Source organism: Cotesia glomerata, linkage group LG5 (assembly GCF_020080835.1).
Source record: "Cotesia glomerata isolate CgM1 linkage group LG5, MPM_Cglom_v2.3, whole genome shotgun sequence".
Taxonomy (NCBI): Eukaryota; Metazoa; Arthropoda; class Insecta; order Hymenoptera; family Braconidae; genus Cotesia; species Cotesia glomerata.
The window spans coordinates 22,674,533-22,701,138 of NC_058162.1; the positions used below are offsets into that span (position 1 = coordinate 22,674,533).

Here is a 26,606-nt window from a genome sequence, read left to right on the forward strand (position 1 = left end):
AAATTAATTACAAAAACGAAAAATGTTTATTGAAATTTTTAGTTCTTAGATTAATTAAAAAAAATATATAACTAAGAAAATTGCGTAAAAATTAGAGACTAACTTTATGAGCTGTTTTTGATAAATCTTGCTTATCGACTTTGAAAAGACAGTTTTACAAATTTCCTTTTAAATTTGTAAAAACTTTTCTAATTGACATTAAATTTGCTGTCTATCCTTCAATACATTTACATTAAAAAAATGAAATCAACAAATTTATGCGTTTCTAAAACATAATTCCTATTTTCTAAGGTACGAACAAATAAAACTCAGTAATTATTTGTGATTTTTATTTTTTATGAAAACAATAGTACATATACATCTATATATATATTAAATCCATTCACAATAATTCGTTCATCTGTCCATATATATATATATATATATATATATATATATATATATATATATATATATATATATATATATTATATCAATTAATTACTTATTTACACATATAAATAAAAGTGCGACAGCATCGAACGAGCGATCTATCACAAACAATGTACACATTTGTAGTACTTATCAATTATCGTTATCATAATAATCATCATCATCATCCTTATAATTACAATTATAATTATAATAAATATCAATTATAATAGGTGCAGTAATAAACGTGTAAGTAAACAAATATAACGTTTGAAAACCGCGATCGATTGTCTCTGTACAAGTACGCTCTTTAAACTAGGGTATCAAAGTTCACCAATATCCGCGCACACACTCAACTTTTAGCTTCTGCTAGTGTAGTATGCTGTATAAAATAAAATTAAATAACTTTTAAAATTTTTATTTTAATTTATATAGTTCAATACTCAGCGGAATTAAAAGTTGGACCCATCCCCGATGGACTTGGATTTTAAAAGTGTCTTCTTTAATGTAATTTAATAATTACTTTATTATTTATATTAAAATTAACTAAAATAGTCGGTCGCTATCTAACGTCAGACGCCATTAACTGGCGAGAGGATTGAGCGAAAGATGAATAAAAAACCGTAGAAAACAAACGGAGAGAAGAGAAATAAATAATTGATGAGCTTTCGAAGTCGTGAGATTAGAGCAGACAGAGTTGTTTGATTTAGAGCCAGGATTACGGGCCTGGTCGTTCATTACGTCACTGGAAATGGCCGCGCTGTTAGGTTCCGCAGAAGGACAGCTGATCGAAGCGATTTGATTGGTGTCGTTGATCACCATATTCGATTCAAAGGAACTGCACCTGCTGGCGTACCGACCGAGGCACCCCGCGTAAGCAATTGCATGCGGGATGTAGCTTTGGTCCACTGTTCCGCTGAAGAGAACCCCCGCCAGAGGGCCAGTTGCGAACACTGGAACGTCTTCTCCACCGTGAGTTGCCCACGTTCGAGGAACACCCGCGGTCTGAAATAGTTTTAACTTGTTTTATTTTTGTTTCAGGATTTGAACTGTTGTGTCGCCTTTCAAAGGGATTACGAGAGTTAATAAAAAGGATCAATAAAAGGGAATGTCTTTATTTACCTGAATGGAATCCTTCCCGGCTTCTCGCATGACAGATCGCGGCTCCGTGTGACCTGGCCCGTTGCTGTACAACAAGGTCGTGTATGGCTTTCCATCCACGTCCGATTTTTTGCTGTCAGACCCTGCAATCACGAATAAATTAAATTATTTTCTGTCGCTGAATAATAAGTGAGTTAAAATGCCTTTTTTATACAGTATTTTTTATAAATATTTAACTTATGGAAGTTTACTTTTTTTCAGGTTAGGTTTTTCGTCAAGATAGTAGGGTGAGGACGAGTTCATGATTTATTGATGCGAGGTAAGATTATAGTTTTTATTTGGACAGAAAATTTTATTAAGAGTTACAAAATTGTAAAAAAAAATTAAAATGAATTAAAATTTTCCGCGTTTATGGCGCTGCAAGTAAATGACTAATGACGTCATTTGATTAACCTATCAGAATTTCTGAAGCTATTTTTAAGGTTAAAAATAAATAATAGTTTAAAAAAAAATAAAAAACACGTTTTTTATAGAAAACCAAACTAGTGTAAAAAATGAAGATAGAGTAAAAAATTTTAATAAATGTAAATTAATAATAGAGTAAATAAGAAAAAAATGTATTTTATTTTTAAAAAAGCGTGGGTGTCAATAGTTTATATATATTTTATCGACAGATATGAAAAGAAGGATTGTCATTTTGATAATATCTTAAAAAAGACCCTACGCTTTTTTTTAAAATAAAATAAACTTTTTTTTTTACACGGAAAAAAGTAAACTGTAAAATTGACTAGGATTCCAGTTAATTTTTATAGTTTCAAACAGTACAGCGGACATCGGAGTGTAATATATAAATATTACAGAGCTTGATGTAGAAAGTCCCAGTCAGCATAAAAAAGCCACAGTTTATAATTTAATATCGAGAATAAGTGATTAGTAGATGTCACTATAGTAAATAACGACTCTCTCATCTTAAAAAATTACAGTTTCAAACAGTAAAAATTGCCATTTCAATGTGTAATTCATACTATGAGGAGAAGGGGAATTCAGATGAGGAGAAGGGGGTCTCACTCTGGGAGAATTTAACATTTGAAACAGTAAAAATTCTACTTTGAAAATATACATTTTACCATCAGTCTCAGCAGGTCAATAATTATAGTTTCATTTTTAGCGTTGCATTTAAAAATTTACCATTTTACTTTGTAAATATTGACGTTGCTTGTATAAGAAATTTAGTAACTTTATTTTACACTTTTTACATATCATAAGATCATTTTTTAGATACGAAATGATAAATATAAAAGTTAAAATTCTTAATTATTATACTTTAACATTTTCGACATTCACATAGCGAATATTACTGTTTGAAATAGTATTTTCTTCCATTTAAAGAATAAATTGTAGCGTTTAAATGATAAATATTATAAAGTGAATTGTAAAATCACGATTTTACTGTTTGAAATGGTAATTTTTAGCAGTTTATTTATCATTACTTATAATTAATCGATTATTATTTATTACAGTTTACTTTTTCCGTGTAATTTACACTCCCTAGCGGTTTTGTAAATGCCGAAAAATGTCGCAATTATACGTATTAATGCGGTATTTTTTCAGCATTTTTCGGTTATTTTGGTCAGTTTTGTGTTATCGAAAAATTACGGAACATTTACCGTAAGAATGCGATACATTTACGCTAAAAATTTAGAATATTTACGCTGAAAATACGGCATATTTACGGTAATAAGGCGGTAAAATGATTGTATTAAAACCATATTTAAAAAATGGTGTCAAATTAAATAACGCTCGGACTGGGATTCGAACCCAGAACCTCCTGGGGACATGTCGGCTACTCTACCATTTGAGCTACCCGGTCTATACCATATTGTTTTTTTGCTTATTCTATATACATTAAGCCACACCGTCCATCTTACGATAAGCATATTTAAAATTAAATTATATAATTATCTTAATTATATAATATAATTATGTGAAACAATATAACTTTTCGATTTTAGACAATTTGAAATTTTCTAAGTGAGAAATTAAAAATTGAAATTAAAATTAGAATATATTTACTTAACATATGTATTATTTTATATTAATTACTGATAAATACATAATTAAAAAATAATATTTTACATATTTTTTATTCAAAAACAGTATTTGTTTTTGCAAAGTAGCGATGGAGAATAAAAAGCAAAATTTGAAATTTTTCATTTTATTCATTTCTAACATAGAAGTGAACTAAAAATAAAACTAAATCTTTAATAATTGTCCATTATGTCAGAAAATATTCGGCAAAATTACTGTATTATTACGGTAATTATTTGGAATTTTTTGGGTAAAATTTGGGCATTAATGCGGTAATTGTATAGTATATTTTTGGTAACTGTACAGCATAAGTGCAGTATATATACTGGATAACTACAGTATAAAAACTGGCCAAAACAACTATAGTTTAACCGCATTATTACCGAATTATAACGGTAAATATACGGCATGAGCATAAATGCCGAAAAATTACGGTATTTTTACGGCATTCTCAAAACCGCGAGGGCTATTATTAATTTATATTTATTAAAATTTTTTACTCTATTCTTAAATCAAATTTATTTTCTATTTTTTAGTTTGGTTTTCTATAAAAAGCGTGTTTTTTTAGTTTTTTAAAGCTATTATTTGTTTTGTTGAATTAAAATTCTCTTTGGTTTTCGAAAATTTGTTAATATTAGATGAATCGGTTAAAGATAATGATGGGAAATTAAAATTAACATCAATTCTTGCTTTAATGACTATAGGTAAAAGTTATGTAAATTAACAAAATTGAATAATGGAATAATTTTATCAAATTAGTGTATTGTCATCAGTCCTCGATAAATCTACATAGTTTAAATGAAATCTGACCGTTTAAAGTGGGTCAAAATCGCGCCCAAAGGAGTCAGTTACAAACATACAGGTAAATAACATACAAGCTAATAAAAAGCGTCTAATTAACAAATACAGTTGAATTGAAGAAAATATATTTATGAAAACAAAAAATTAATAATATTTCCGATGAACTAAACAGTAAATTTCAATAAAAATTTCTTCTCATGTTATTCAAATCATTAATTGTTCAACATTTTGTTCAACATTTCTCTATCGTAGCTTCGAAACTCGAGCAAACTTTTTCAAAGACTCTATCACAAAAAACAGTGTAAAAAAAGAAAGTATTGAGGTTAGGGTAGGATCAACAGTTTCCCGACTTTTAAAACCTATTAATCTCATTTGTTACCCAAACAAAAGAATTCCTTGAAATGTTTTCCGGCTTCGGGCATCAAGAGAATAAAATCTCAATTACGGGCGATGATATTCACGGAATTTTTTAATGGAACTGAATGATGAAGCCGGATTCATCGATTTCAATAATATCTTGGAGTTTAAAATAATAAATAATAGCAGAAACAGAGTAAAAATAAATGATTGAAGTTAATCAAGTATCGCGTTGAGAGTATTCGCTCAGGAATTGTTAAATTATGCATTGCTGAAGAATAGTAGTTGGCGAATAGACTTGTGGAGTAAAGCAGTTATATAAAAATACAAGGTTGCAGAAGCATTACCGATGCCTGCAGTTCTTCTAGTAGTTGTACTTGTATAAGTTGTAGTAGTGGTAGGAAGTAGTCGACACCTGAATAAAACATCGGCATCTCCATTTCCCTGACGTAGAACCCATTCTTCCGCATTTTCCACAACGCCCGTGTCATTTCATTCGCTTACGGTCTTCCTTTCTTCCATCCTTGTTCCGGTTATTATTATATCCACCGACGTTCTTTTTCACCCTCTTTAATTCTCTCTGACACTCATTACTACCCACGGTAACTCTATTATCATTTCTTCATACATTCTTCAATGTCGCTATTTTAAGACATAATCATATCGTTTATAGTTTCTTCAATTAGTTCTTGTTGTTAGTAATTATAAAAAACGAGATCGATTAAGCTCCTGCCGGGAGATAGATTAACCTTGTTGTTTTACACGAAAAAAGTTTTATGCTCGGTTAACAATAATAGGCACTGTAAAATATCGTGTTAAACTTTTGGATATTTTTTATCCACCTTGTTAAAGTTATGATAAATGTAACTTCTCTTGAATTTTTAATATTCTGCCTATATCTTTGAAACTAAGAATTTTAGCAATAAAAATATTGAGATTAATTTTGTAGAAAATTTAATTTCTTACGAATTTTCTATTTTCATTTTTTTAATAAGGGGCCATTCATTAATTACGTAAGGACAATTTTGGTGACTTTTAACCCCCTCTATGCCCATATAAGTATACGTAAGATTTCTTGAACCCTCCTTTCCTTTTCTTACGTAAGATTTTATCTTGATCTTCTAAGTAATAAACATTTATGTTAGGAAAGGATCAGTTTAATTAAAACTTACAGGTAAACGTAGATCTATCATTTTTATTCTTTAATAATTAATAATGTTTTTTAACAAGAAATGTTTTTTATTTTTTAAGTAATGAAAATACGATAACACACGAAAAAATGTACTATAATTTTTTCTATAGAACCAAACAGATAACAATAAAAACAAATGAAATTTTAATAAGTTATTTTTATTTTTTAATAGCAATAAAAATTTTTTAAACAAAATAATAATTCGACTATACACTTCAAAATTATGAAAACTATTTGGAATCCAAAACGGAATTAGATTTTTAATATTGAATTTTGACTCACAAAATATTACATAAGAATTAATTTCACCCTCCCCCCCTCCAACATAAGAGCATGTAGAGATTTTCTTAACTCCCCCCCCCCCTCCCGCTCCCTCAATATCTTACGTGATTAGTAATTATGAATGGCCTCTAAGACGAACCATTCCCTTGATATATTCGAAACTTTGATAGCTTTCACTGAAAAACTAGTGACGTCATTTTAGTTTTTGTAGAGTCGCCATCTGTTAGAATTTTTAGGAAATAGTTTCAAATAAAGAAATTAAAAAAACGGTTGATTCTAAAAGCCAACCCTGCAACTTCCCGCTAATTACATATCTAAGTGCTTAAAATTGCACTTATGACGTTTTTGAGCTCTTCGAACTAAAAATATACTTTATGTGTTTTTTTGAGCTCTTCGAGCTCAAAGAGTAAGATATTCTATGCTTTTCAGCTGTTCGAGCTCAAAAGTCTGATAGAAGTTTAACAAAACACTATTTTTTGAATTTTCAAACCGCAATAACTTCTGAATAAATGAACCGATTTTCAGGTGGTTAGCAGCGTTCGACGCAGTTTCTTAAATTTTATGATATACTTTTGAACACAAATTAATCAAACTGGAAATTCCAGAGTAATTTGAAAAAATCATTTTTTTCGTCAACGATAACTCACGAACGAATCAACCGATTTTGACCGACTTGGCAGCAATCGACGTATTTTTTTAATGTAAAGAGCTGATTAGTTTTTGGAATCGATCGGTAAAGCCGTTTAAAAGTTATTCGCAAAAAACCACATTTGAAAAAATTTTTTTTCGTAGTTTTTTTGAGAATTTTAAAAATCTACCGGTTCAAATCGGTCTCAATTGTATTCAAAATCTAAGCTTAGCCAAGCCCTTTCGAATGGTGTCAACCGCGATAAAATCGGTCAAGCTGTTCAAAAGTTATAAGAGGTTTACATACATCCACACACACATACTCCCAATTTTTGACAATTTTCAATTTTCTTAGCGGAAAGTTAAAAATGTCTCTATCTTTGTGAAAATTCTTTTAATTGACTTGATTGTTTTTTTATAAACATCAGCTCTATAAAAACTAACATCTTACAAAATAATAATCGTTTAAATTTGTTTCTTTTTCAAGTAATCAAAATTTAAATCTCAAAACTGGCAAACATGTGGTATAAAAAACTGCCATTTTTATTTTTGCGTTGTCGTCATCTGTTATACAAACAAAGTAATTTTTTTTTTCAAATATTTATCTACCCATAAAGATAATTATTTGTCTTTTCAAAGTACCCCGAGTTAGAAGGTAATAATAATAGCAAGCCTCAAAGTAACCTCGGATGACAAGTTAATTAATTACACCCTAATCACTAATTAAACAGAAATAGTTAAAGTTTAATAGTCTAAGCTAACATAAAGGCAGGTAAAGTTAGCCCCGAAGTTAGATTGAAATAATTAAACCGAAATTCCGGGAAAATGACCATCGGATGGAGAATGAAAATAGAAGATTACCTTGCGAGGACACTCAAGAAGTGAGCGCTCACTCCTGTCCAGGAAGTTTGCATTTCTCTCGGTGTAATTTTCACCATCCCGGAAACTATTACTGTGAGTACAAAGTACAATACAGATGTCTAGTGAAGAGATGTCCAGCCCGGGAGTTTTGTAGTGTCTGGAACCAGATAGTTTGGAATGGGAGTAGGACAAGAGCTGGACAAACATCTCACGTCAAGTTCTCACTCTTCGGAACTAGGAACTAAATTACATTTGTCACGAGTCACGAGGATTAAGTTCGCCATCAGAGTTTGGAATTCTCGCGGTAGCTACCTTGAGAGGTTACGAGGACTTGGTTGTCTTGGTTTTGCGAAATTAACTTGGTCACTTGAGGGGTTATCTCAAGGAGCACATAAAATCCTGGTGGGCTTCTATTCTACCGCTGAGCGGTCAGTCGGTCGATTGCCGATGGGTGCTTCAGGGGTTATACTCTAAGCTTTACTCTATTTGTATATATCTATATATATATATATATATATATATATATATATATATATATATATATATATATATATATATATATGTAGAAGTACAAATATCTATATAGACCACCAGTTTACTCGGTCAACATTGTTCAATCTTGAGCAGAGCTTTTAATTGAACGAGTAATTAAGCGTCGGTCGAGCGGTTCACGCGATCGAATAAAAAAGCTCTGCCAAACAAAAGGATATCCGATGTTTGCTGCACGAAACTCAATGTTTTGAGGTTATTTCTCAGAAAGTAGAAATTATAAACAAAAAAAAAGCGAGTAATGTATCATTATGGTTGTTATTAAATAGAGGAGAGCATTTATGTGGCCCCGCGAAAAACTCGAAGAGGGTTCACCGCAGACAGAAACTTGAGAAGACCTTTTGTTCTATTGAATCCTCCTGCTCCGGCTCCAGATCCCAGGAATAATGTGTTACACATCCCTCGGCCTTTTACACGTATCACGTGTCGGGTTATTTACTTGCGTTAGCTTTATTTTTGATATTATTTTGATCCTCGGCGGGGAAAAATTATACGCGGAATAATGATGAAAGTTTTTAAATTGATGGACTTAATGTTATCAAGGTTCGTGAAAAAATTTTCTATGGCTTAAATTAGTATACTACCGGTTTTAGAATTGACGTTCAGAATTTAATGAAATTTGGCATATTGGTACTTTATAATATCATAATTAAACAGTAAAATTTTTGGAAGCCTGGCAAGTCCTGAAAAAAAGATATTAAAATTCACATATTTTTGCCTTAACAATTGATCCTTATGGAAAATCAAAGACTTTATTTTATTTCACAAAACTGGACGTTCAGATTCTTATAAAAATAAAGACAACGAGAGAAAATAACATCTAGAACATATTTAATAACAATCAGTATGGTTTCCAGGCATATGAGAATATTTATTAATAAAAAACATTCAAAATTTATCTCTGTCTCTCTTTCTCCAACGTGATTTAGTATAGGGAAATCCACTAAGTTAACCCTTCAGCACTCTCGCTATGAGATTTTCTCTCACGCTCATCAATAACTCAAATTTTCTTTCAAATTTCAAATGGAATGACTATGTGATTTTTTTTCTATCTGTCAAAAAATTAATATTATTTCAGATTGCAATATTATTATTTTAATTGTTCTATATTATAAAAAAATAAAATAAATTTGATTAACTCTGTGAGATATTTTCTCATCGCAATAGTAAAGTAGGGGGGTCAGAATTTAAAAAATCGGGTCTGATCGGTACAGTTCGGAGGTTCCCGTAAGAGTGCATTTGTGTTTGGATGTATTATTATTAAATATTATTTTTAAATAAGTCAATTTTTTTTTCTTTTAAGAAATTTATTTTATTTAAGATTTTTTAAATTAAAGGGACTATAAGCATGCGTGCGCTTCCACATAAGGCGTGAGAGTTTTTCTCATCGCGCGAGTAATGATAGTAAATCGTTTTGCGAGAGTGCTGAAGGGTTAATCAAATAAAGTCAGGTTTTGGGATTTGACTCTTGTGGTAACGGTAGTACTACCTTAAGGAGATCCACGCAAAGTAGTCAAATTTTTAAAACTTCCTGAAAATTTGTAAATTCAATCTACGTAGCCTAATAATTAATAAAACAATGAAAAAACAATAGGTTTCCGGGATATTTAATCAAATAATTAGGTTTGAAAATTGTAATTTTTACATGTTGGTAAATGGAGATTCTACCAGCCATGTATTTCGTTAAGAATTTAATGCAATTAGTGATTTAAAAAAAATTTTATTTTCATTGAATTTGATTAAAAAAATAATAAGCTTTCGATTAAAACAATAAAAAAAGTAGATTTCCGAACGTATTACGGAGATATTTTATATTTTTTATGAAAAATCACAAGGAACTTCCGTTTTTTGAAGTCTTGTATTTGACTTGGCAACGCCGCTTGCGCAGTTACTCGGCGCATAAGTAACCACGGTTTTTTAAATACTAGAAAATCTTCGTCATTTTAGTTAAACGGTAAACATAAATAAATTTGAAGGTTAAGGAACTCTTGCGGTGTTGTCAAGTTTATACCGGTAATTCAGAGTGCTATATTTTTTATCAGTCAATTAAATGTTAATAATTTTTTTATGAGTAAATTTTTCGGAAATTTCCTCAAAAATGTTGTTAATTAATTTAAAAATTAATTTTAAGATACATAACAAAAGTATTTCTACGTGTATTTTGTTTTTATAGACATTCTTTACACTAGGAGGGTACTTGGATCTCCTTAAGGAAGTTCGAGCGTAACTAATGAGTCAAAATAATGTTAAAATTTTTTTTAAATTTTAGTCTTCCCAATATTCGTCAAAATTATTTATTTTAATTTAAAGTAATTTAAACAATTTAATAATTGATGATTTTTACTTATTTAATAAAGTAAAGTAATAAAATGGCTTTCGTATTTATTACTTGCCGAATTAAATAAACAGATTTGGCAATAGCGCGTTTGATTATACCCATTACAGAGACGTGCATGAGTGTGTGAGTTAAACATTTCTCTCTCAAATAGCTGACGATAAATGAGTTACAAACATAAAATTTAACTTTAAATATTTCAAAAATTATATCGGTAATGTATTATTATTAAATTGTTTTTAGTCGATTTCATAGAAATCTAACTATTATATATGACCAATGCGGTCCTCATGACGGAACTTTTGAAAAATTTCGCTATATTTCGACTCAGCTCGTCAAGCGGATTCAGAAAATACATATGGTTCAAAAGTTTATATACACAGTAAAAAATTTTTGTCAAATTTAACACAAAAATTTGTGTTGATGACTTTTCTTACACAATTTATGTTGAAGCAACACTCTATTGTGTTGAATCAACATACTAAAATGTTAAATTCTACACAAACATTTTTACACTTTACACAATGACGAAAATTTTTTTACTGTGTATGTATATATATATATATATATATATATATATATATATATATATATATATATATATATATATATATATATACGATATAATCGGCATTGTCTCTTCTCTAACTCCCGTAATTCTATACGGATCTCAATAAAACGTAACATACTTATTTTTAGGACGATTTCCGAGGTTAAGTTCTAAGACAAGCCAAATCTGTCGATTAGTTTAGAAATAAGAGCAATTCAAAAATTTTCAAAAATCGCAAAAAATTTTCGCTTTTACGTTATTTCCGTGAAATAACAATAGAACGCGACATCCTATCGGATTTTTGTAAATTGCATTCGAAAGATTATTTAACAAGCTTTAATTTGTATACTTACTTATTTTTCTAAATTAAATAGTTTAGGAATGATATCAATTTAAAAAATTTCAAAAATCGCAAAAATTTTCACTTTTACCGTATTTTCTTGTAATTTGTAACGTCCACGTTTTCAAAATAAAACTATCAAATTAATCCCCGGCTCGACATTTGCTCGTCGGAGTCCAGGGTCTTAAACGGGGATCACATTATAAATAACAAAATATAAACAAAACACTTTATTTTAAATAAATCAAAGAAAAAGTAAACCTCTTTACTGGCCTGATCATGTTAATAAACGATATAAACAATATAAGCAAATTAAACAATCTAAACAATACATTAGAATACACTTTTCACACATATTCGCGGTTCAAAATCAAGAAACAATATAAACAATATAAGCAATATACACTAATACAATAGAAACTTTCTATCCAAACATACACGACGGTATTCACGGTTCAAACTCAAAAACGCGGACTACAAAACTCTAACTAGTTTCCCAATAACACCCTCCCCCCCCTCAGGACGACTAGCCGTCATCCCTGAAAGTCCTAAACTCTACCTTGAGAGCAAGTGGAGAGTATCCTCCTCGCTCCCACCTACACGGCTTATGATTACCTACCGTACCTCAGCTGAAGGCCTTGGCACGGGGAGTCGCACTTTCATCCGGTTGGTCCCCGATACTTACCTGGGCCTTGTTCAGACTCCAGCTAGAGTATCATCCTCTCGAATTACTTGGTGAAGAGTATTCATCCGAGTAATTCTCCCGAGAAATAATTGCTTGTCAAAATTATTTTCAAAACGGAAGTTAACATATTTTTGAATCATCACTACAAACGAAACATCTTCGCCATCTATCGAGGCTCGCGCAAGCTCAACGATCGTCAAAATAAATCTAAGTTTTTATTCTACAAATAATTTTTTACAAAATTATTTTCTATTTTAATCGCCATTTCTTTCATTATCCATCCATTCGTTTCGTCAAATTCACAATTCTTTATTATTTTAATCGTAATTTCTTTCATTCTCTATCCATTTGTCGCTTTCCCGTACTAAATCTTGCTTGGGACTTATAAAATTTTCGCTTACCTAAATTATTTCTCACAAAATAATAATCGTCATGTCTTTCATTATATATCCATTCGTCGCTTTCCCATACTAAATCTTGTTCGGAACTTAGAATAATTTTCCCAGTCTTTTAATTTCTTTTACAATTAACTTCTTTTGCTCGCTTAATTCGCTCGGCTTCATAATAATTTCTCACACGCTTAATTTCTTAATTTAATCATACCTTCGGTAACAGTAATATAATATTATTAACTAAATAAATACAATAATTAAATAATAATCGCCGCACTAATAACAATAATTGTTTCTATTAATTTTTAAGTAATTAATAAAAATAAAACTAAAATACTCAAATACAAAAAGTAAAATCTTGGTCATAAATTACAATTGAACGCGATATCTTATGAAAATTCTATAAATGGCATCCGAAAGCTTATTAAATAAGCTTTAATTTGTGTACCTCATTATCAGTCTAGGCCAAAAATTACCTACTTTCTCAGACAGATTTAATGAAATTTTACTTTTGCATTCGTTTTGACGTCATTGTTGTTTAATGTAACAGAAATTTATTTTTTTTTTCATATGCAACCCTAGTAGTATTTTTTTCATTCATCATGAAATCTACTTCCATTTCGGCTGCCAAATGGCCTTTTTATATTTTGCAATAATCCAAGTTTCTTGTGTATAGTTTTTTATCCGTTAAAGTTGAGAGGTTAATATTGAAAAAAATAATTAAAGTCTCGACAAAAGTTTGTCCGCCATAAGAGCCCGTGTATAAGGAGATGATATATGTGATTTTTAAAATTTAATATCTAAGTAACTAAACGGTGAATCTTTTTAAAATTTTGGGATTAGATAAATGACGTATTCATTTATATGTATACTTAATTTCAAAGCTCAAAGTTGGAAATTATTTTTTACATTAGATTCGCTCGAATTCTCTTAAAATATCCATATAATATATATTATGGCAGCTATAATATGGCTTGATAGGGTCATATATGTCTTTAATGTAATTTTTCGACCAAAAGTAGTGTTTGATAACTTCAATAGAGGGCGCAATTGAGAGAGTAAGGAAAATTTTATTTCCGAAGTATTGATATGATAGAATGGGTTTTTTAAGTTTAATTTAGTGTAATTGAAAAGGTCTTGACCTGAATAATATTAATGTTAGGAACTTTATTTTTTATTTGATTACTTCGCTTCAATACTGCCGGTTAACCAGAAGTTAAGTTGAAACTTTAAACAAACTGGATCTTCTGTAGTTGAGAGGTTAGACCGCTGAGTTTTCAAGGAATATTGAGTTAATAACTAGACGTTAACTTCATTTAAGGATTTTTGAATATTAGAGATAATTTCATTAACAATCATTAGTATTGTGAAAATTTATTTTGCTAAAAATATTGATTTTAGATTTTTATCTGTCTAAGCAGTGATTGAAGGTCAAATGTGGCGAGATCTTAGTAATGTGTAACTCTAACTTTACTTGTCCAAGTTGAAAGATAATACACTGGATTATGTGATTGCATATTGATTAGAAACCTTAATAGTGTGAGAACTAAACTCGGCTTCAATATCAAATCCATCCTTACAGGAACAAACTATTATTGTCTATGTAATTAAGAGAATAAGGAAAATTTTGTCTTTGGGGTATTTATCTGGTAAAATGAGTTTTTTTTAAGTTAAATTTAGTATAGTTGGAAAGATCTTGTCCTGAATTTGAGCCTTAGAAAAGTTTCATATGATTTTTAACGATACTTAATTAATGAGAATAAGTTTTCAGAGTTGTCATAAGTAGACTCGAATTTCAAGCTAGATAAAATTTGTTTATTTATTTTGTTTTGTAGATATGAACGTCGTTATATGTCAAATATTGATCCATACAATTAAGAAAATAAGGAACATTTTGTGACGGACATATCTTTATTACAAAATGGGTTTCTATAGTTCAATTTGGTATCATTAGAAAGGTCGTACCTTGAATTTGTGACTTTTCCCCGTTTGATATTTTTTCGACGATAGTCAATTGATTATCTAAATAATTAAGCGAATAAAGAAAATTTTGTGATGGACATAGTTTTATTTCAAAAGAGATTTTTACAGTTACACAGTAAAAAAATTTTCGTAAAATTTAACATAAAATTTTGTGTAGATGATTTTTTTACACAAAATTTATGTTAATTCTACACATACTGTTTGTATTGATGAAATCAACATAATTCTGTGTTAAAAGTAACACAAAAATATGTTAAAACTTTCATTGGCTGATTCTCGGATTTCTACACACTTAAATGTTATCCATAACACAAATAAAGTGTTGATTGTAACTTTTTCTTTGTGTTACTCAGATCAGCTGTCAAATATGTGAGTTTTACTAATAATTTAATATATATATATATATATATATATATATATATATATATATATATATATATATATATATATATATATATATTTTGTGATTAAAAAATACATGAGCAATTGAAAATAATAAATTAAAGGAAAAATGCACATGTAGAAAATTAAAAACTGTAAGTTTATTTTCTAATAATTTATTAATTTCAATTATTTATTTTTTTGTCTAATTCAAAAAAATAAATGAAAATTAAGTTAGCCGACATCTGAAAATTTTTACAATTTTTTTTAATGAAAAAATTATTACAAAAAAATTAAAAAAAAAAAATTTCACTTGTAGAAAATTTGAAGAATTATTCGTGTAATTTTTTTTAAGTATTTTTTAACTTGTAAATAATTTGTCAAAAAAAATCAACATGTCCGCTAGATTCATAATCATAAAATTTATAATTTTTCTTATTTTATTTATTTCCTCATAATTTAAAATTTATTCTGTCTTCTAGATTCACACTAGAAAGGAAATTAACCTTGTAATGAATTTTAAGGTTACAATTCTGTTATCGGATGTTTTAATATAAATTGCCCTTTATTTACTTAGTTTTTAATTGCTATACACTACAATTGTATATTTATTAGCTGCATTTAAGTATTTTACGTAATGACACAAATCAAAATCCACCAAATTAAAATGACGTTGAGGCTATCACATTTATATGTCTATCTTGTGTGGCATACGTGACTATATATGAAGAATTCTTTAACATAAATTTTGTGTTGGTTGGCCAGTAACATTAAAAAAGTGTAGTTTTACTTTGAATTAACACTTGAGTGTGTTAAAAAATGGATGGATTGATCAATACAAACCGTTTGTGTAGAATTAACATAAATTTTATGTAAAAAAACATCTACACAAAATTTTATGTTAAATTTTACGAAAATTTTTTTACTGTGTAAATTTGGTATCATCAGAAAGGTCTTGACCTGAATTTGTACCTTTTCACGATTTTGCATATTTTTTGGTGATAATCAATTTTCTATGTCAAGTTTTTGGAGGAGTTTTGAATAGTTTGTAGGTTTTATAAGTTTATTCCGTAAAATTTTCCATTAATCTATTTTTAATTGATTCGTCATAGCAATATTATTTTTAAAATTTATTTAAAAAGTACCGAAACTATGTATATTGTCATCAACAATATCGAAAAATAACCAAGCAAAAGTTTTTTTTATCCATAGTTCGTAATTTTCAGCAGTTATATAGTAACTGCAGGTTGCTAGTAGTATTTAATACACTAAAATAATTTATAAAAATTGTAATTTGTCATTAAAAGTAATATTGGGAGGAGGTAGAAGACATTTTGTATCAAAAGTAGCTCAAGACTCTGAAGAGCCAGAAAAAGAAAGCCGCCGACTTGACGGGAGAAATTTAATAACTGAGTGGACCAAGTACTACCAAAACATGGCGGCAAAGTACGTGTACTCAAAAGAGCAATTCGACGAAATAGATCCGTCGCGGGTCAATTATCTCTTGGGTGAGTGAAAAATTATTTTAATTGCACATTTGATACTAATTAAATAAAATTTATGCATGATACGTACAAAATGGACCAAATCAGAATTTATCTAATGTAACCATACACGAAAATTTTTTTACGGGACATTTAATTTCCGGAATCGTAAACAAAAAATTGGTGAAAATCCTCGATCTAGCCTCCGTTTTTTCCCGGTCGAGAAATCGGAGATCTGATAAGAAATCCCGGGTTCCTAGTTGTCGTATGCATCTGCATAAATCTACATTAATAACCAGGATTTAATGGTGAATATCCTTACGGTGGTTTCGCCGTCGAGGATTGAAAATTCAGTTCGGTCAACCAAGCAGTCGCGATGTCTGCCCACTCCACTTATACTTATACCAACGAACCCCTTTTACTTTTATTCCCAGCTTTCTAACTAACGAATTGTTGCATTTTATACCCGCGTCATTCGCGAGCTATTTCCGCTTGAGAAATTCCATCTTACAAATTGGACGTCTTTACATTTTTTCTTTCTTCATTTCTTTCTTTTCTCGAAACATCTGAGAATTCGCCAGGATTTGAAAGTCTAATTGCGTTTCTTAAATTTAATTTAATTTAACAGAATAACAGTACAAGTGATAAAAGCCGTGATTTTTTCAGCTCATACAAGGATTTTATATCATTTGATACTTTTTTTAATCATTTTTAATTGATTACATACGGTCAATTTGCTTATCAGGCCAAATGGAAAAAAATTTATTTGAAAATTGCTGTCATACGTTTCTTAAGGAGGAAATACGTGTAGATCACACTGATAGAAGGATTTAGTACAGAGTACTAAATTGATTTAGTAACAAAATTTTTATTCATTTATTTGGGAGAAACAAATATTTTGTACCCATCAATATTATTTGTTACAGTTTAATAAATAATTTCTTTATATGAACAAAGCCTTATTACATGGAAATAAATATTTAGTACCACCAAATAATATTTAGTAACAGGTACTAAATATCCGAACAAAAACAGTTTCACTGTAAAAAAATCGCGCCAAGTCCACTTTCATAAGACTATTAAGAAAAAAAAAATTTGTTTTTTTCTTTACAAAAATATATAAAATAAAAAAATCCAAGTAACCGATATGATTGTTTATGATTTTCGGAAGTTAAAAAAAATTTTGTTATAAATTTAAAAATTAAGAAAATGTTATATATATTTTATGAAAAATAACATACACTGAAAAAAAAAATTCTTGACTGGAGTGTAAATTTTCTTGACTCAAGAAAATATTACGAAGGTTGAAAATTTCTTGAATGAAGTCTAAGTTTCTTGAGTCGAGATAATTTTCTTGAGTCAAGAAAATTTCTTCTTGCTCCAAAATAACTTTTGTTTTCCTTAACATTTTCTTGGCGCAAGAAATTTGTTTTTTGTGTGTACAAGATATTTATTATTCTTAGGAAAAAAGTTTATAAAAACCTAATTAGATTTAAGATCCAAAGTTTGAATTTAGAAAAATGTTATTTCGAACAGTAATTTTTCTAGTTTTTAATACGACGGGACACTTATTACTATTTCTAATGTAATTTTTCGAGTTTTCTTTTTTCTGTATAAATTCAAACTTTGAATGTTAATTTTTAGAGCTTTCAATGTAATATTTACATTTTACAATGTAATTCTTATAAAATCTGTAATGATTAGAGTCTGAAACTAATTTTTTCAGTTTTTTATGCACAGAAAAAAAAATGTTCTTGAATTAAGTATATAATTTTGAAGAATTTCATCTTCTTGATTTGAGTAAAAAAATTCTTAAACTAAAAAATTTTTACTTGGTTTAAGTAAATTTTACTTGATTCAAGAATTTTTCGTCTTGATTCTAGAGAATTACCCTCTTAAAAATTATTTTCTTGGTTCAAGAATTTTCCTCTTGAATCAAGTTAATTTTTTTTTCGCTACGTTACATTATATAATGTAATTTTTCCTTTTTTTCCGTGTGAGATATAATGCGGTTCTTTTATTTATTACCATTTTTTAAATAAAATTTACGAAAAAATTCATTCATTTTATGGTAGACTCCATAAAGTTTACCGAAAACCTAACCAAATTTACATTAGATTACGGTAAAATTTATTGAAAAAAGATTAAAAATGATCTCACTAACCGACAAATGATTAGGTCGTGTCATCTGTCCAACGATTACCATGAATTTAACAGTAATTTTTAAAGAAAATTTCTTTCAGTGTAGTAAATTATAGTAAGATAATATATAGGAGAACCAGTAAAAACATATTGAGTTTTCAAAGTTTTAGAGTTAAATATTAAGTCTCATTAGAAATAACAGTTTTTATTTTATTTTACAAAAAGTTTAGATTTAAATAAAAATTTAGGTAATGAAAAAAAATAACATATTGAATACTTTATGAAATTAAAAGCACAGATTCAGAGCATGTGATAGTAATAATTGAAAAAATAACTTTAAAAAATTATCTCTATCTCTCTTTTTCTAATGCGACTTTGCATAGGAAAATCAACTACGTAAATCAAATAAAGCTTTGTATGGAACATTTGACACTTGTGGTCTGGTACTACCTTACATGAATTTCTCAAAAGAGTTAATATTCTTTTATAGGTGTTTTTTTTATTTGAAATTTAAATTTTACAAAAAATTCGGAAATTTATATTTTTTTGAGGAATGTAGAAATTAAGTACGATTTTTGTACTTTTTTTTTTGCAATTAAAAATGAAGATATCGTTTAGAATTTAAGTTTAAATCAAAGTCAATTTTTTTTACAATGACGTAAAATTCTTAAAATACCACCATGATTTATTTATCAAGAATATTCTATCAATTAATAACACCAGACTTGATGAAATAAAGAGCACTCTCTTAAAATGAATCAGTGGAATTTCACTGTTTCACAGCTGTAAGTATATCAAGTGGTATACTTATAACTGTGAAATAGTGAATATACCACTAATTTCCAGTGATTTTCACTGTTTCAGATTTAGAGAGCAATGAATTTATGATTTGAAATAATATAATTTAAATTTTGCATCAGCTGTCGGAACAGGGTATTAAATTTAATGATATTCCCGTTAATTTAGAAAGCAAGCTTGGAGCTGTAAGCGCTGGCAGAACAAAACACCGGAGTACTACTGAGTTGATTTCCTGGCGATTTCAGTCTGGCAGAAGCAAAGCCCTCGGTGATCCTCTCTCAACAGCTAGTGATCTACCAATTTAACGGGCAATCGTGATCCCAGTTTTAAAGCTCGATTCGTTCACTTTGGAACACGCGAGTACAAACCACGGTACGCCAACCACCAACTAGTTACAGTCAACGCTCTCTGTATTTGACTCACCCGTACAGGACCATTCTCTGTATTTGACTCGTCCTTGTCCATAAGAGCTGTGTAAAATCGTCAAATACAGAGGAAGAATGTGGTCAAATACAGAGAGCGGTCAAATACAGAGAGGTCCAATACAGAGAGCGTTGACTGTAGGTAGGTCACTGTGATACTGTGTAACTGCAAAGCGATAGAATTTAACGGGCATCGCTCTCATGCTGAGCCCTAGGCCAGGACTATGGTTTAGAAATTTCGTCGCTTGGAAACTTTATTCGATCTTCATTTTTGGATAAATTGGAAAACAATTGAAATTTGTAAAAGAAATAAGTGAATTATTATTATTATTACTAGCAATCTGTATTTACTTTGAGACTTCCGAGATGTACGGATTATGAAAAAGAAAACTTTGGCTTAATGATTCTTTGATATTTTTTTAATCACGCTATACATAATTTGGGTACTTTTTAAATCAATTTAAAAAATAATAGTGCTATCGCAGGATCAATTACAAATAATTTAATGGAAAAATGTGACGGAACAAATTTATAGAACCAACAAACTATTCAAAACTCCCTCAAAAATTTAACATAAAAAATATATTAAACCAAAAGGCGCTAGTTCTTATCAAGATCTTTCTGATGATATAAAATTTAACTTTAAAAAAAAATAAAAAATTCGCATTTTTTAGAGGGTTGTTGAAATAAGTCTTGTTTTTTTTTACCATTTTTTCATATATTGTTTAAGGTAAAAGCCCCAATATATGATCATGTACCAGTTTATGATCACTCCATGTATTTGTATACCTGGGTCATTCCACCAAATAAGAACATTTTTACGGGGCGACCCTCGCGGATTATGTTTAAAATTTATGGAGGTGTTCTTTATCATAACAAGAAAATTCCCTGAAAGTTTTAGCTCTTAATACGCAGCGGTCTTGAAGTTATGATTTTTTGAAATTTTGGAAAAAATTTTTTTTTCAACTTTTTCGTCAATTTTTCTGATATGAAAAACATTTTTAAACAAAATTGACAAACATTGTATTTTGTAGGAAAAATTCTCAGCTATTGAATGAAAATATTTATTTTTTCATAAACTCATCAGAAGACCCTTAAAAATCGAATTAAAGTGGAAAAATTGATTTTTTTCGGTGTGCCGCCCAAAATTCTTCAAATTTGAATTTTTTTTCTGAAAGCTGAGAGTTTTTTACACAAAATATAGCGTTTTGCCGATGTGCATATTTTTTGTTTCGTCACAATTAAATTAAACGCAAATTCATTATAACTAAAATACTTTTATTTTTGAACTTTTTTGAGATGTGGACACAGTTTTAATGAAAGCATAACCAATTTCATCTTTTAAAGGCACAAAAGTGTGTAATGACTGTGTACCTTTCACCGTTTTCGATTGAGAATATCGTACGTCTAACACATTTTTTTTTAATTAAATAATCGTCATTAGCTATAAAAGTAAAGTCAACGCTTGTAAAATTTTTCGTTTCCCAGGAAAACAAACCTTGTGGTTTCAGTATATGCTCTTTATTGTTCATTTGTAATGAAGCTCTAGTAGCATATCGTTTTAATGAACCCGCAAGACCATCGCATGGTCCTTTGCCATGGGCAGTTTCAAAAAAATGCCACTCAGCGTTGATTTCGAAGTCAGCATAATGATAACATAAGTTTGTAAATGCTTTCTTGTTTTTGAATTGTTGTGGAGATCCATCAGAGAAGTAAAAAATCATATTGATGACAGCAAACTTCTTTTTAAGAAAGGCAATCAATTGCTCTTGAAATAAATAAATTAAAACTGTGTCGTGCTTAAGACAATCTGAAATACCAACAAAGCTCAAATGCTTAATAGTATCATTTTCGTTATAATAAATCACCATTGGAAATATAGTAGCTTGATCATTATTCCAATGAAAGCCTTGAGCTGCTTCCTGCACAACGAATGCATAATTTTCCGCAAAGTCAAATACTACGGCGAATTCCCCGCTCTTTAAATTTAGTTTTGTATCAGAAAAAAATCGACTTTGTGTTTTCGCAATAAAATCATGTTTCAAAAGCTTATCAAGTTGCGTCACTAAAGTCTCGATGAAGTCTTCGGAATCTGAAGTAACATTCACAATAGTACAACGGTCTGTTGATGTCCACATTTTATATTTGATTTCATTAACATCAGATTCATTAAACGATACACGAAAATAATCAGCGATTTCTTCATTATTTGGACAACTATTGCACATTCTGGAAAAGCACGATTCTTTTGGATTGTTACAAACTAATTTATTTAATAAATTTTTGTAAATTGGCTGAGATTCTACAACCCAATCGGTGTTTTTCGCAAATTTTGGAAAATTACATCCTAAATGGAATAAATGTAATAAGATTAATAACTAGTTTTAGTACAATTATAGAGAATGTCAAATACACAAGTACCTTCTAACATCAATTTTACATTTTGATGAATAGTACAAACACATACGACATGTGTACCACTACTTCCAGCAAGAATACAATAAGTAGGCCTCAAACTAGCGAATTTAGAAAATCCGATTGCCACTGAATTATATTGCGCTTTGAAGCTTTGGTACAATTCTTCTAAATTACAAAGAATCAACTTTTTTTGTACCCTAGTTCGATTTCCATCACAATCCTTCACAGATTTAAAATCTTTCATGCCCGCTAATTGTTTTGAGTTTTCTTCGCTTTCATAAAAATCAATGACAAGTTTTTTTACATCTAACTTAAGCGGCTGATTGCCTGGAACTTTTGTGGGATTCAAAGTATTAGTAGTCATTTCACCAGAGTCTAAATCAACATTCTCAGATTCACTGATATCATTTTTAAGATTCAGTACCATTTTTCGAGAACAGTTAAATTCAGATGCTATACGACTGACTTCCCAACTGTCGGGTAAAATTGAAAGCAGCTTCTTTTTTATTGATCTGTAAAGCAAACGATCGATCGTATTAATATGAAAAAATGAAGATATTTTAAAATGATCGATTGTTAAAAAAATTTACTTGTCACTTTCAGCGTTATATAATTTCTTCACTTAGCTATCATGGAACAATGATCTTGATTAATCTTTCTGTAGGTAGATTCAGGTACTATTCCAAATTGTGATTGGAACTTATTCTCTAGGGCAGCATAGCTCTCATCAAGTTTTTTTACTCCATAATTTTTTTCAGAATATAACCTTAAATTAAACGCATAGAAAAATAATTAAGTAAGTTTTCACTCAGGAAATGAAAAACTTAATCAATAGAAAATTTTTACCTGTCTTTTTCAATAAGAGGAATTTTCAAAAATCGCTCTAAAGAATGATCATTGTAATCACATAGATTGTCGCTAAAATTACTGACAGTTCGAGATAAACTGCTTCCTTGAGTACGAATTTCAGCTGATATACTCAGACTTTCAACACTAATTTGACTTGAAATAATTTCCTCTTCCTCTGATGCCGGCGGAATATATTCTTTGACACGGAATCGACAACGCACACATAATATTGAAGTGTCATCTAAGTCAGGAAATTTCCAACGATCTTCGTCGGGAAATTTTCTTAAATCTTTAACTCCTTTTTTATCTAAAAGTTTCGTTTAATTAGATGTCAAAAGTCAATATTAAACACAAGGCCATTAATTTAATTGGTTCTACGTAGAGGTTATACATAAGAGGTCAAGTGCACTGTATTAGTTACTTACGTGACTCATTGAATGGATTACAACAATTTACTGACCGTATACGTTTACTCATGGCGATGAAATATCAAAGTAACGCAATAATTATTACTTAAAAACTTGAGCAATTATATTTTTGTTAAGAACAAACGATCCGAAAAGAAATCGCTCAAGAAAGAATCACAAAATGAAAGTAAATAGAGGGAGTTGTGAGCACCATTTGCATGATAAGTGACGAAGTATAGACTCATCTTTTAAGCAGGTGGTTCAAAATTTCTGAGTACTATAATTTTAGTATTAAAGAGAAAATTATATTACTATTCTGAATTATATTACTGCATAGTGAATCTAACATTTAATTTAATTGTGACGAAACAAAAAATATGCACATCGGCAAAACGCTATATTTTGTGTAAAAAACTCTCAGCTTTCAGAAAAAAAATTCAAATTTGAAGAATTTTGGGCTGCACACCGAAAAAAATCAATTTCTCCACTTTAATTTGATTTTTAAGGGTCTTCTGATGAGTTTATGAAAAAATAAATATTTTCATTCAAAAGCTGAGAATTTTTCCTACAAAATACAATGTTTGTCAATTTTGTTTAAAAATGTTTTTCATATCAGAAAAGTTGACGAAAAAGTTGAAAAAAAATTTTTTCCAAAATTTCAAAAAATCATAACTTCAAGACCGCTGCGTAAAATACAATTTATGAGTTATTTTGAGCTCTTCGAGCTTAAAGAAATTGCATTCCTGTGCTTTTGAGCTCTTCGAGCTCAAAAGTCTGATAGAGATTTGATAAGACACTATTTTTTGAATTTTTAAACCGCAATAACTTTTGAATGAATAAACCGATTTTCACGCGGTTAGAAGCATTCGACGCAGTTTTTTAAGCCTTATAAAAAATCTCAAATTTTGAATTGATCGCGCTAGGAATATCGGAGTTATTCCAAAAAACACTTTTTTTCGGTTTTCTTTCGTTCACGATATCTCTTGAACGAATCAACCGATTTTGACCGGACTGGTGGCGATCAACATGGTTTTTTGAGGTTCAGAGCTGATTAGTTTTTAGAGTTGAACCATCAAGCCGTTTAAAAGTTATTCCAAGAAAACAACATTGGAAAAAAATTTTTTTTTCAGTTTTTTGAAGATTCTCGAAATCTATTGATCTGAAGCGGTCCAAATAGGTTTCAAAATCTAAGTTTGGTCAAGCCCTTTCGAATGGCACCAACCACGATGAAATCGGTCAAGCCGTTCGAAAGTTATAAGCGGTTCACATACTTTCACACACACACACTCACACACACACACACACACACACACACACATACATACAGACACCGTGACAACCTCGCGGGGATAGTCAGGGAAGCTTCCTGTGACCATCAAACGTCGAGATCTGATGAAAACTCGATTTTTGCAAAACGGGGTGAAAACAATAACTTCCCGATTTTTGAAAATCTTCGATTTTCTTAGCGGGAAGTTAAAAAATAGTTCATTTTTACTTTTTTTTTTTGGAATTGAGGTTCATATAGAAGATTTATAAAAAAAGTATTTTTTTTTCTCAGTGTAAGAAATTTTTCTTTGTTTAAGTAAATTTAACTTAATTCAAGAATTTTTCGTTTTGATTCAAGACAATGAAACTTTTGAAAAGTATTTTTTTGGTTTAAGAAATTTTCTCTTGATTCAAGATTATTTTGTTTTTCTGTGTGCGAAATATTGAAAAAGTACAAATTTAGGTTAAGACTTTTCCAATTATATTAAATTTAATTTAGAAATTCAATTTACTCATTTTATCATTTAATACGCAGGAGGCAAAATGTTTCTTATTCTCTTAATTATATAGACTGTTATTATTATTTGCAAATAAAATTTCAATCGCTTACGATAATTTCGATGGATTTGAGAAGATAGAAATCGAGATTTTAGATTTGAGATTGTGGAATAAATGCCAGCGAGATAAAGAAAATAAGGAAGGGGATAAATGTTACGAGGCTGGGTTCTTAAGATTTAACTTTAGTGAATCGCGAAATGGCAAACGTGGGGAAAAAAGGTTGCTGGAGCTGGAAACGGGAATAAAAAAAGAGATTGAGGTGACGGGGCCGGAAACAAGGGGATAAACTTGTGCGAAGGTGGTAGAAGTAACGAGAGTGAAAAAGTAAAATTTAAGTTAAGATACTCACCGAAGATTGGGTTCCCACGGATCGTAGCCAGTCCGCCGAGCGTCAATACGTGGGAGTGGTCAGCCGTGACCACCAGAAGCGTCTCCGAGAGGTCAACTTCTTCCATAACCGCTCGAACTGCTTCCTCCATCGCAAGGGTCTCGTCGAGGGCTCGGTAAGCGTTGTTATAATGATGCGCATGATCTATCCTTCCACCTGAAATTAGTTTTATTGCATCAGTATATTTTCGAAAGTTTAGTTTTTAATATAAACTTTGATGAAATTTATCACATAAACTTTCTTCTTCTTAATATTCATGTCGCTTTTTGTATTTTTGCTTCGTATTTTTATTTTGTGAATATAGTTACACTTCAATTAACTATTTAAATATTTAATATACAAATTCCTAGGATCGTTTAACGAGATAAAGCATGTAGAATTTTTTTACATAATTGTTGCTTTTAAAACATCGAAAAAATTTCTAAGCTTCTTAACTTTTATTTAAGAAGGGTTTACATTTTTTCTGTCTCTCGCCCTCTATTGGACAAACGCAAGTATCTCTGTCATACTTGTACAACAAATGGAATCTTAAAACGCATTTTATGCATAAATAAATGAAAATTTTCCAAAAAAGCGCTCCGCTCTTCGATAGATAATTTAATTATCTATCGAAGAGCGAAGCGTTTTTTTTTCGAAATTTTATCGCATACATGAGAAAAACACGTTTGAAAATCAACTATAAACCGCTCTTAAACATGATATTTTAAGAATTTATCGAATCGGTTTAATAAATAAATTAATTTCCAATTATTATTTTTAGTGCCATTAAATACTTAAACGTGCAAAAAATAACTATTCACATTGATAGAAGCATTTAGTACGGAGTACTAAACTGATTCAGTAACAAAATTTTTAGTCATTTATTTGGGAGAAAAAAATTTTTTTTACCTATCAATATTATTTGGTACAGTTTAATAAATGATTTTTTTTTTATTCTAA

At 29.7% G+C, this 26,606-nt stretch overlaps 1 protein-coding gene across 1 annotated transcript in view; it reads right to left on the reverse strand.

Moving 5' to 3' along the window:
* Positions 1 to 467: 467 nt before the first annotated feature.
* LOC123264570 (alkaline phosphatase-like) overlaps positions 468 to 26,606 on the reverse strand; it is a 157,225-nt gene continuing 131,086 nt past the window's right edge. Inside the window, exons 7-9 of the mRNA XM_044727880.1 lie at positions 25,629 to 25,823; positions 1,534 to 1,655; positions 468 to 1,416 (exon numbers count right to left, since the gene is read on the reverse strand). Coding sequence (XP_044583815.1) covers positions 994 to 1,416; positions 1,534 to 1,655; positions 25,629 to 25,823 — 740 coding nt within the window. The 3' untranslated portion in view covers positions 468 to 993. The remainder of the gene's footprint in view (positions 1,417 to 1,533; positions 1,656 to 25,628; positions 25,824 to 26,606) is intronic.